This window comes from Propithecus coquereli, unplaced genomic scaffold (assembly GCF_000956105.1).
Source record: "Propithecus coquereli isolate 6110/MARCELLA unplaced genomic scaffold, Pcoq_1.0 Scaffold383, whole genome shotgun sequence".
NCBI classification, from domain to species: Eukaryota; Metazoa; Chordata; class Mammalia; order Primates; family Indriidae; genus Propithecus; species Propithecus coquereli.
In genome coordinates this window covers 317,494-329,735 of record NW_012149541.1, presented here as the reverse complement: position 1 = coordinate 329,735, position 12,242 = coordinate 317,494, and the positions used below count along the sequence as shown (strand labels likewise).

The following is a 12,242-nucleotide window of genomic DNA, read 5'->3' as shown; positions in this document are numbered from 1 at the left end:
ACCTATTACCATTTTTTGGCTTTTATGTTTCCCCAAATAGACTGTTCACTTCCTTGATGGCAGGGTCATGTATTATTCCACAAGTTAGCACGGTATCATGTATTTGTCCCAAGTGTAATGCATTTAAATGGAATAAATATGAGTGAATACCTTTTGTTTTTCCCCATTGAGACTATTTATATTGAATAAATATTTATTTACTGACTGAATAAAGGATCAGGATACTGTTTTTTGAAAAAGAGTGAGGGGATCCTCAGTTGTTATAACTCAAAAGAAAAATAGCTTAGAATTTTGGTTATAGAATTATACCTATGGAGGGATAGGGTATGGGCAATATTCTGTAATGGAGGTATTAGTTTCTGCTCCCTTTTAATTTTTGCTTTTGAAGCAACACTTTGCTGACATTAAAACAAAATCTGATCAATATAACAATTCTCATTCCCAGGAGTTTGTAAATGATTCCTCCTGGCCTGTGACATCATGAGACTCTGCAGCCAGAGCCTCCCCCAATACATGAGAACAGTTGTTCTTTGCAGATGGGGAAAGGAATGGGTTCCAGATATGAGGTCACCGTGTGAAATATACAACACTGTAAATAAGATTTTCATAGACAGAGGAACAGAGTCCATCTGCTTTCTGATATAAACTTTCTGTGTGCAGGCCTTGCTGGGTGAGGTAAAAAGCTAGATGAGAAGGGATATTTTAATGCCGATGTAGAAAATTAAGCTTATCAGATATACTTAGAAACATTTGTTAACTTTTGTATTTAAACTTAAGTCTATTTTGACCTTTTTCTTCTCGCTACCCAGAAGAGAAGCTTTTATTGAGAGATATTAGGGAGATTTAAAAAAAATAGGAGTAGAATAATATTTTCATTTTATTTTCAATACCTTGACTATAATTTGACATTTCCTTGTTGTTTTGTCCTACCTGGGGAAGAGGAGACCCCAGAGACCAAAGAAATCTCTTTTCAGTGTTTGAAAAACTGACCAGCAAAAACACATGATCATGTACATGTAGTTTTGAAGTTTTTTTTTTTTTCAGTAAACAAGTTTTCACATTGAAGAGTATATGTCGTTTCTCTCTCTAGAAGTACAGCGTTGGGAGGCTGTTATGGGAGGTGTTGGGGGAGATGAGAGTATGGGATAGACATGCCCAGACACGGCTTCAGTTTGGGGTGACGATCAGGGTGACATGGGTATGAAGATGGCTTTTGCTACAGGAAGTTCAGGCTGAGCCCCCAGAGCTGCCTGAAGCCTGATGTCAGAGTTCTTCCTACAATACAATATTGGTGTGAAGTTGTCATTGGCCCTCTAGAAACTCCTAGTCCAGGAAGACAGAGGATGGTATGGGCTAGTTTCTAGGACCTTTACGATTTGTTAAGAGTGAAAGCAGCTGGAGAATATTTGGGAGCGCATTAAAGATACGAAGAATAGAGGTGACGTTACAGTGGAATGCCCTGTCACTTAGAAGGGAGAGATGATATTCTCAACATTAATACCGGAGATGATGGGAGAACTTCAGCTCTGTAGACATTAATTAATTAATTAGCTCAACGAATGTTTCTTGACTGCCAGCTGAGTGCCAGGTCACTGGGGAGGTGACTTGCCTATCTTGCTCACTGGTCTATGCTGGGTACTCAGTAGGCAGTCAACAACCAAAGAAATAGAGAAGAAATTACAGACTATGATCATTGCTAATAGGGAATAAAAAAGATAAGAGAAAATAATTAGGGAGAGCCACTTTACATAGGCTGGTTAGGGAAGGTCTCTGTGAGCAGGCGATCCCTGAGTTGAGATCTGAAGGATGAGAATGACTCAGCCATTTGAAGAATTAGGAAAAGAACATAGTCAGGTTAGCTCATGGAAGAACAGCAAGCAGAAGAAGGCTTGGCATTTCTGAGGAACAAGAAGGAAGCCTGTGGGAACATCGTGAGCAAAGGGAGTTATGGGAATAAGTTGGAGAGTTAGGCAGTAGCCAAGTCATGTAGGGTCTCTAGGCTGTGTTGGAGAGTTGGATTTTATTCAAAGAACAGTGGGAAGTCACTGAAGACTATTAAGCAGGGGAAGAAAATGATCTGTTTCATGCTTTCAAAACATCTCTCTGGCTATTGTGAGATGAATAGACTAGAGTGGCAGCTGAGAGGCCACTTAGGAAGCTATCGAAGTAAACCAGGCTAGAAAATAGAGAGTGTGAACAAAGTGGTGGCAGTGAAGACGGAGAGAAGTGGATAGACGTGGAACTAGAGCTGACACGCCATGCTGACGGATTAGATGCGGAAGGCGAGGCCACGGGAATCCCTGATGACCTTTTAGTTTTTGAGTTAAGTGGCTGGCTAGCTGATGTTGCCATTAACCAAGATAGGGAGGGTCAGTGCTTGGAATGTGGGGCTGGGTTTTTGGGGCAAGCGTGGGGGCAGATGGCATAAATGAGTGAAGAGGCCCTGTGGAGATTGTGACAAACAGGCAGTTCGTGGTAGTTAAGAACACGGACTGAAGCCAGACTGCCTGGGCTTGAATGTAATGTGAACAGAGACAATTTACCTAACCTCTCAGTGTCTCAATTTCTTCATCTGTAAAATAGATGATAATAGTATCTACCTCATAGGGTTGTTGTCAGTGTTAAATTAGTTGATTGATATAAATCTCTTAAAACAGTGTAGGGGGCCGGGCGCAGTGGCTCACGCCTATAATCCTAGCACTCTGGGAGGCTGAGGCAGGAGGATCGCTCAAGGTCAGGAGTTCGAGACCAGCCTGAACAAGAGTGAGACCCCGTCTACTAAAAATAGAAAGAAATTAGCTAGACAACTAAAAATATATAGAAAAAATTAGCCGGGCATGGTGGCGCATGCCTGTAGTCCCACCTACTCGGGAAGCTGAGGCAGGAGGATTGCTTGAGCCCAGGACTTTGAGGTTGCTGTGAGCTAGGCTGACGCCATGGCACTCAGCCCGGGCAACAGAGTGAGACTCTGTCTCAAAAAACAAACAAACAAACAAAAAACACCTAGTGTGTGGCATGTAGCATACCTGTGTAAGTCGTACTGAGATTGTTTTATTACTGTAAAAGGAGCAGCTGTTACTCAGTTCAGGTGATTGCTACCATATAGAGCTAGCTGCCCACAGCTGTTAGGTCTTATGATTTTTAAAAAAAATCTGGAAATACACATTTTTTGTGTGTGAAATTCCTCAGTTTTAAGCATTCTTAAACATCCTGTAAGCCAAATAAAACATGTTTGTGGTTGCTGAGTTAGACTAATTAGCCCAATTGTGTGGTATTTTTTGGCAGTACCATCCAGTCCGTTGGGTATAGGAAGGGAGAAGACAGTTAGTTGGGGTCAGTTGAGAGGGGAGTTTTGCTCATTGAGTATGAGAGGAAGAGGGGACCCAAGGCTCAGGGTTTGCAAGGATAAGAGATAATGACAGGCCATGCAACTATGTGGCCAAGGGAGGGAGTAAACATAGTGGGAGGACAATGAATAGTAAAAATGTGGTTAGGACTGTGGGCTGGAGGTCTTAGTGAAATTTAAACATTGTTGAAATGGAGTTTCTGCTGTAAGTGACCTGGAAGGACCAAAGATTGCCGGCAGAAAGTGTGATATTTGATTTTTTGTTTTTGGAGGTAGCGACATTAGTAGTGATCATGGGATCCAGGCTGTGAACATGGGAAAGAATGGCTGGAGTAGGGGGAACAAAAGGTATGTAGAGTTACAGGCTAGGGTTGCCTGGTCATTGACATGGATGTGAACTCCCAAAAATGTCTGTGGGAATGAGGATGGAGGGGAAGGCAGTGAGCTGCAAGTCAAAACATTAGTGAACTAGAGCTATGTATGACCAAAAGGTTCAAAGATGACAGCACCAAGGAGGTATAGCTAGAGCTAATGATACAAATTTCAAAGGATCTGGAGTTTTTGAAAGATAATGGAGGAAAAAAATAATTTTAAACCCATGAATAGGAAAGCAAGGAGAAGACATTCTTCCTCCAGTCCCTGAGATACCTAGACCTCAAGGGAAGCGATAATATTGGGGGACAGCCAGGTTTCAGTTAAGGCAGGGAATCACAGGAGCATTCACAGAAGTGACAGAGGCTGTAAGATCCTCACTGATCAAGTTCCAGGCCTAGGAAAGGGATGTAGGAAAAGATGAGAGATGGGTGATTGGCTCAGGTTAGGAGATGGTTATAGAAATACAGAAATGAAAATCTTGGACCTCTGTAGGTGAATAAGATAAAATATCTGTGGGCATTCTCTTAGTTAAAAAACCATTTTCTTTTTTTAAGATAGGGTCTTAACTGTCGCCTGGGCTAGAGTGTAGTGGAGTTATCACTGCAAACTGCTGGGCTCAAGTGATCCTCCTACCTTAGCCTCCTAAGTAGCTGGGACTCCTGGTGTGCACTACCACATCTGGCTAATTTGTCTTTTTTTTTTTGTAGAGATGAGGTCTCGCTCTTGCTCAGGATGAAAAAACCATTTTTTTGACAGTATTTACTGCTACCTTCTGTCAGGCTATAGGAACAACTCTGTTCTGCTCTGAAACTCTGTGAGAGTTTCTTCTTTCTTAGTATGATCTGCACTCTCTTAAGATGCTTATTTCTGAGGTCCAGTACTTAAGAGTTATACACCAGTTAAATTTACAAATGCTCTTCTGGAACAAGGCTTTTGCCCTTCCCTTTGTGCTTATATATATCAGCAAGGGGATTGGATTCTTGGGGTCAAGAATCAAGGATTAAATCTTTAAGGTCCTTTTAATATATTTTCTTTTAAATAGAGTGTAGATGCAGCCCTGAACAACCTCTCTCTTTGCCCTGAGCCCAGCCTTGGGCTCTCTAAGTGCTCTGTAAGTAAAGGCACTTTCAAAGCAGGAGGCATTCTCATCTCTGTACTTCTTCATGTACTAACCATTCACTGAGCTGGAAGGGATGATAGAAGAATAGGAATTGAAAAAAAAAAACTTAGCCCTGAAAAAGTACCTGGAATCAGACAATGAAATTGTTAAAAATTTAATTTCAATGAATTTACTTTCATTTGTTTGGAGTCTCTTCCCCTCACTAAAGTGTAAGCTTTGTGGAGGTAGAGTCTATCCGTGATTATTCTCCATTGCACCTCCCTCACTTAACATCCGTTGTGCCTATCATGCTAGTCATTAGGAAGTATTCCTTGAGTAAGTGATAAATATTTATGAAAAATATAAGTTTTTTTCTTCCCTCCCCCAGCTGGAAATAGCTGTCCTAGAAGTGAATTTGCTATGACACTCTTAAGGGACTGGCCTCAGAGAGCTTTGCTAACCTTATGTCTCCACACCTCCCCTCTTGTACCCCAAGCAGAGTTATAGCATGATGGGGAAGAGTGAGTGCCCTCTTAACCACTTTTGCAAACAGTGTCCTCTATTATACTTCCCTTTGGGTTTATCTGAAATTTTGCTCTTCTGTTAAGGACCAGGTCAGATACCATCTCTGGAGCCTTTCCTGGTGCCCCAGCTAAAGTAAGCTGTACCCTCCCTTATGGCATTCTTCATGTTTTCCTTTAAAACAAGGACTGAGCTTAGTTATCATTCTCTGCCTCCACATTGCCTATCTCAAGGTCTTGAACATAGTTAGTACTAAATGAGAAATTTTTCAATTAAGGACTGAATGATCATTTATAGTAGTTTATTTGGGTGTTCATGATATTGTATACTGTGGCATGAACATTTGTAATTTAAACATGGTACACTGCTGAAAGAAAGAAATTATTTTCTGCTTCATTTTATCTCCTCACCTATTCTGTTAATTAGGTATTTTTGAATCTTTCAGCGTTTTAGGGGAAATGTTACTTAAAACACTTTCTCAAGATATCCTTTGAGTCTGACTGTTGGAAAAATAACAGCTTCCATCCATGTGTTCTAGTGGCCTGTGACTGCAGCTGGAACTTGGGAAGGGTTATAGCTTCCCGCAAGAGCCGAAAATACTGAACTCCTATTGAAGAGCCCCCACCTGCACACTGTGCATAAATAGAAGCAGACCCTGATTTGGTGCTGGAATAACATGAAGTTGAAGGCAGACTGGGTGGCCTGGCTGTTGGAGCCAGGATTCTCGTTTGCATTAAGAGCTGGTTATGGACCATTTTGAATTATTGACTCATTCAGCTCTGCAGAGGGGCCAGAGTAAAAAATAATGTATCCAGTCTCTTGAGGCTAAGTATCCAGGATGGAAATCAACCTGTATCACTTTGAAAATTGTCACAGAAACAAGTAATTTGGAAAGATCTTGGAACTGGGAGAATAAAAAGGTCCGTTATATAATGAGATGTTATCCCCAGATAACCTTGTTCTGAAAGGCAAGGTTTAAATTAACTTTAAGACTCTCATATAGGGGCATCTAAAATCTCCGTAGTTGTCCATGCCAGGCTTTGTTGTTTCTCACCTTTCCCTGTTTACAGCAAGGTGTCAGTCTAAGCTTTCAGTTTTTGGTGGAACTGTGTGTTACAGAAAGCAACATAAATCATGTTGCATGCATTTAATGAATAATTCTCATACATCTAACTTGTTTTCTAGATTGAACTTTTAATTTAAAAACTTTTTATTGAGAGAATAACATGCACATGGAAAAGCATAAATATATAGCTAGCTAGATTTTCACAGATTTTATTTTTTGTTTTAAAGGGTGCATTGAGAATTAATCCAAAGAAGTTTCATGAAGCCTTCATTCCTTCCCCGGTAAGTTCAATAACTAATAAACTTAATGTCACATTTAATTTTTTAGATGTGCTCTGAAACTGGAATATATGAAATCATATATTCTAACTAAAAAGCAGAGTTGTAAAACAAAGTTGAAGATGTGCAAGGATCTGTTTCAAATTTAAATAAACAAAATTTGCTTTTGGTTCACAACTCCTTCTGCCAGTCTTAAAATCACATGCCAAATGAAGGGGATGGCATTTGTCACAAGACTGCAGAGAGCAGCTGGACCCAGGCAGACTACCCACCAGTTCATGAAATTGGATGCCCTTGGTTTATAGCTTAAAAGGATTTATGTTTTTTTCCCACTGATTTAAGTTAATCTTTCCTAAACGAATATGCTATCTACTTTCGATCTATTGCATGAGCTAATATGAACATTTGTCCAAAAATAACGAGTAGCACTTATTTATTTTTTGGTCAGAGTTTCTCAGTTTAATTTTGTGCAGGTGATAGGACTTGGTACAAGGCTCTTTACCATTGGATTTTTAGACTTTTCTTCTGTTCATGACTCACTTTAAGAGGCTCAAGTTAAAGGAAGTTTAGACAGACATAGAGTAATAGTTAGCGGCAGATCTCTGGAGAAGGTTTGAGTGTACAAAGCTGGGAGAGCAATATTCTTAAATTCCTGACCTAACTTTTCCAGGATGCTATAAATAGAATAACTATAGAATCATAGATTTTTCACAGTGGAAAAGACCATAGAGATAAAGTGTTTATAGATGAGGAAATGGAATGCATATATTTGAGTTAACATATTTCATTATGTTAAATGACAACAAGTTTAGTGAAGGTGTAAGTTCAGTCATGTACTTCATAGGTGTTACTATTACTGGTTGTGTGTCCCTTATTTGAAATGCTTGGGACCAGAAATGTTTTGGATTTCAGATTTTTTTGAATTTTGGAATATTTGTATTATATACTTACATAGAAATCTGAAATGCTCTAATGAGCATTTCCTTTGAGCATCGTGTCTGTGGTCAAAAAGTTTCATACTTTGGGACATTTCAGATTTTGGATTTTCAGATTTGGGATGCTCAACCTGTATAATTATTATTGTTATTATTACAATAACCTTAAGACCTATTCTCAAGCTCAGTTAGTCCTTTTTTCCCTTGCCTTCCAGAAGCCAAGGATTCACATTTGCATCCAAGTTCAAGTCTTATTCATTGGATTAGACAAAAAGTATCACAGACATGTCACATTATTCTCTCTGAGTCATATTCTGTTTCTGTGACAGAACATGGTACATTTGTTGACCTTGGTTGCTGGGCTGTAGAATTGAGGGTCAGCTTTGAGGTGGTAACTTGGCTGCAGGAGCAGTTCCCTCGTACAGTGGAAGCGCAGTTTACATGGGTGTTAGATTCCAGAGTTTGCTCATAAGGTTAAAATCACATCCAGTAATCATAAAAATTACCCATGAAATCTCTTAGAAAGGTGCCATGTTTGAGACAGATAAACCATCTCTTAATACGTCCTACATGACCAACATTTTCTCCACATTAGAAAGAATGACTGTTTCTTCACTGGCATTCAGTTGAAGGATCTGGATTGTATGAGGAGCCCTCGTGTGAAAATCATGGATTTTTAAGCATGAGAATCACATCCAATGCAGTAAGGAGTTCATCCTGAGAACTGCCTGGGAACTGAGCAGATTTCAAACCTCTCCTCTCCTGTGCATGCTGAAGTTTGCTTTCATTGATGGGGGAAGATAAGGGGAACTACAACATTTTGAAAATTTTACCACTTTGTCTCTTTCCTAAGTACATAGTATTGAATTTCTCTAAGTTAAATCTCTGTTAGGTTAGCTCCTAGCAAGTGTGGGGCCTAGGACAAAAGTACAACAGGAGGCACATGCATACATACATTAAATCACATATTGAAAAGTTATAAATCAAACTAACACTGTTAAGTAAAATATATTCCATGACAAAGTCTATTCCTTGCCAAATATACCTCCATGTACCTGGGTTCAAATGGAGAATTCTCAAATTCCTTGAAGCTCCATGCTGAAGTGTGGCTGCTTAGAGGGGGTCCACCTCTGGCCTGTTCCTCTTCTCTTCCCACTCCTGGCTCCCTGTCTGTCCCCTTTTGGCTCCTTTGCTTTCAGTGAGGACCCTTGCATGCACATACACGGGCATCTTATTCCACATGTCTGAGCTCTATCCATATCCCTTAGAAATACCCGAACCTTTAGCCAACTGTTAAGTTGAGGGGGTGCCACCAGTTGGGGGGAAGATGCCTCTGTATGCCCTGGAAGTGGCTTGGGGCTGATTACTCTAGGGAAGCACATCCATTTGGCTCTGAGAAGTCCTTGTTTGATGGGAAGGGGCATGGCTAAAGTAGGTAGGGCCAGAGAGCAGAGGCCTTCTAAAGTGTGAAGCCTGGTTAGGTTCTTGCAAGTTAAATTCATGTAATTTACATTTGCAAATGATATATCTCTACAGTTTAACCTGATTTGTTAAAGAAAGGCTGAGAAGCAAAGGCAAAAGTTATTGATGTTTCAAAAGCTCACACTTATTCTCCTAGTTGAAATTATATTCCTAGCATATGCTATTTAGAAATTTTTAGACAGTTGTGATATTAGGATGAGCTTATTTCCATGCCTCTTTTATCTGGCCCCTGATGGAGTAGTAATATTGTCTAAGAGAGGAGAAAAAAACTAAATAATTCACCTCTAGGTAATTAAGAACAGATTGTAAAAGCTACTATCAAGGCCCAATTGCAAGTGATCATAGATACTCTAGTTTTGGACACTGGAACAGTCCTATATTCTTGTTTTGTGGATTTTTAGGTCCATTTATTTCAGTTTTCAGAATCATTATGGGAAGCAATCTAAGAGGGCAATAGTAGAGGCAATAAATTGCATGCAGATAAACCCCACAACCACCAGTGGTCTGGATTTCTGAGTGTACATAGTTCATGTCCATGTAAAATATGAACTTGTATGAACTAGATAAATGCCTATAGGTAGACGAGGAAGTAGGATGTCAGAACCAGAGCCTGAATGTTACCTGTTTAAGCTGCGAGAATAGACAGGAAGTGATAAAAGATGTGGCTTCTGGTCTGACGATAGGAAATAGAAAGTTTTCCTTATTTGCAAAATGAGAGGATGGATTCGATATTGTCTAGATTTCTTCACAACTTCAAAATTCTAAGTTTTTGAAGAGACAAAAATAGAGATTTGGTTAAATTATTTAAATTTACTCTTATTGTAAAAATACTATAATTGCGAATTTATACAATGTCATTTTGCTGTGCCAAAATATCTACCTAAGGCTAAGAACAGTAAATTGATCATCAGGTTTGAAATAATACTTTGTTTTGGGGGAACTTGACTTAGGTTCATTATAATTTCTGCTGACAGAAATTTTCATTTTATGACAAATCTAAAATACATGGGATGAGTAACTTATGTGCATCTGCTAGTCTCCTGGGATTCTTAACAAAAGCAAAATACAGAGTTGGAATGAAACCATGTGACTTTTAAGCAAACCAAGATAAAATGATATTATTGAGATACCTTTTTATCCTATTTTGGGGACAGGATAAAGAGGAGAAATGGATCAGATGGGAAAACCTGGCTTTTTAAAAAAACACAATTTCTATTCTGAATTATGTTGATACAAGAAGCTCTGTAACTTTTTTATGCATCTTGTCATGGGAGGCACCCTTTGTACAGCTGTGCAATTTATTTCTGGTCCAAAGGAAGACACTCCATCAATGAAGGATGCTCTGACCATCATGGCATACTTGCGTTGTCCTCCCTCCTCCAGTCCCCTAAGTGCTTAGTTAAATTACCTCCAGATCCCTTTATTTTTCCTCTAGGGGTATTCATTATCTATTTTTCTTTCTTTTTTTGTATTCTTTCTGATGGGTAGAACAAGACTTCTGACACCCAGATAAAGAACTGAACTCTTTGGCTTTAAAGAATATTGTTAAGAGAGATGACTCAAACTTTTAAGATTGAGCAGTTCCCAAATTTAGTATCTTTAAAATAAGAGATTCGGCAATAGACACAGGCTTCTGAATGAATCAAGGAAGAGCCGAGTAGTGATTCAATAGTTGTAGATTTGTGTGTTGTCTGAAGTTCAACTCATCCCTGCTTTCCAGAGTTTCTTGGGATAAGAAGGTGACGATACCATCATCCTATCATCTGAAAACATGAGCTGCCAATGGGTGGTTGGTAGCTGCTTATAAAAGAGACATTTCTTTCACTGCATATGTTTTGGCATGTGACACTGGGTTAGGGTGACCTCCAAACAGCCCTCTTTTCATTCCAGGGAGATCTGAGAGATCATATTGCCTTATAAATTGCAGAAGGCAACGATCGATGATGATGTGCCATATTTCAGTTGTTCACTCTCGATTTACTAGCTGTCTCTTCCTTATTTCTCTGAAAAGCTCATCCTGAGGTCAGTTGCAGTCATTTTTTGTGGCTAACACGGTAGCTGTTCCTCAGGGACTAGGGTGGGGTCAGGTTTGGCAGAATGTGCAGGCTACAGCTGTCAACCCAGAGCTAGATTGGACACTGGACAGAAAACTGTTCTAAAAGATCTCTAATGGTTTGTAATTGGAAACTATAAAAAATGCTGAGCAACTAAAATCCCCTCCCTCTTTTTTGGTTTGGTGATTTTGGAATAGTAATTCTGACTTTAACTAAAATTTCATAATAATCACGTTCAGTCCATTGAGTGTTAAATCTGATCTATATTGAGTGTCTCTATTAGAAAGATTTGAGTGGTAACTTTCCAGACCTTTTTACCATCAACTTCTGTAAGCAAAATTAACATTTTTATTTCTCTCTTATTTTCTGAGAAGGAGCACATAATGTAAACTTTTAGACAAATAGAAGGATAAGAGTACATGTTTGTTGATGAGACATTTTGAAAATCTTTCATTTTCTCATGGAACCTGACTACTGAAGGCCTGCTTTTCCTTAGCATTTTCCTTTTTTTCTGAAACAGGGTCTTGCTCTTTTGCCCGGGCTAGGGTGCAGTGGCGTCATCATAGCTCGTTACAACCTCAAACTCCTTGGCTCAAGTGATCCTCCTGCCTCAGCCTCTTTAGTAGCTGGGACTACGGGCAGGCACCACCATGCCCGGCTAATTTTTGTATTTTATTTTTTGTAGAGATAGGGTCTTGCTATGTTGTTCAGGGTGGTCTTAAACTCCTGGTCTCAAGTGATCCTCCTGCCTCAGCCTCCCAAAGTGCTAGGATTACAGGTGTGAGCTACCACACCCAGCCCCTCAGCTATCTTTTCATTTAAGTGTTTTTGCAAAGGAATTTGGCTTACCAAGAAGACTGGTACCTATTAAAGTTGAGACATCAACACCTGGGAACCTCACTGGGGAACCACACTGCTTAAAGTGTGTGATTGAGGATGAAAGTGTCTGCACTTTGTGTTCGTGGTCTGAAATTCACAGTGCTCCTAAGTCAGTAAGAAAGGGGGAGTGTAAGATTGCTTTATGAAGCTCATGTTATGTCTCTTCTTTGCCTTCTACTTAGGTCTCTATAAAAACAAGCACAGTT

The 12,242-nt window shown here is 39.6% G+C and overlaps 1 protein-coding gene across 1 annotated transcript in view; it reads left to right on the top strand.

Moving 5' to 3' along the window:
* DIS3L2 (DIS3 like 3'-5' exoribonuclease 2) overlaps positions 1 to 12,242 on the top strand; it is a 394,844-nt gene that overhangs the window by 75,576 nt on the left and 307,026 nt on the right. Inside the window, exon 4 of the mRNA XM_012652208.1 lies at positions 6,636 to 6,689. Within this exon, the coding sequence (XP_012507662.1) occupies positions 6,636 to 6,689 (54 nt within the window). The remainder of the gene's footprint in view (positions 1 to 6,635; positions 6,690 to 12,242) is intronic.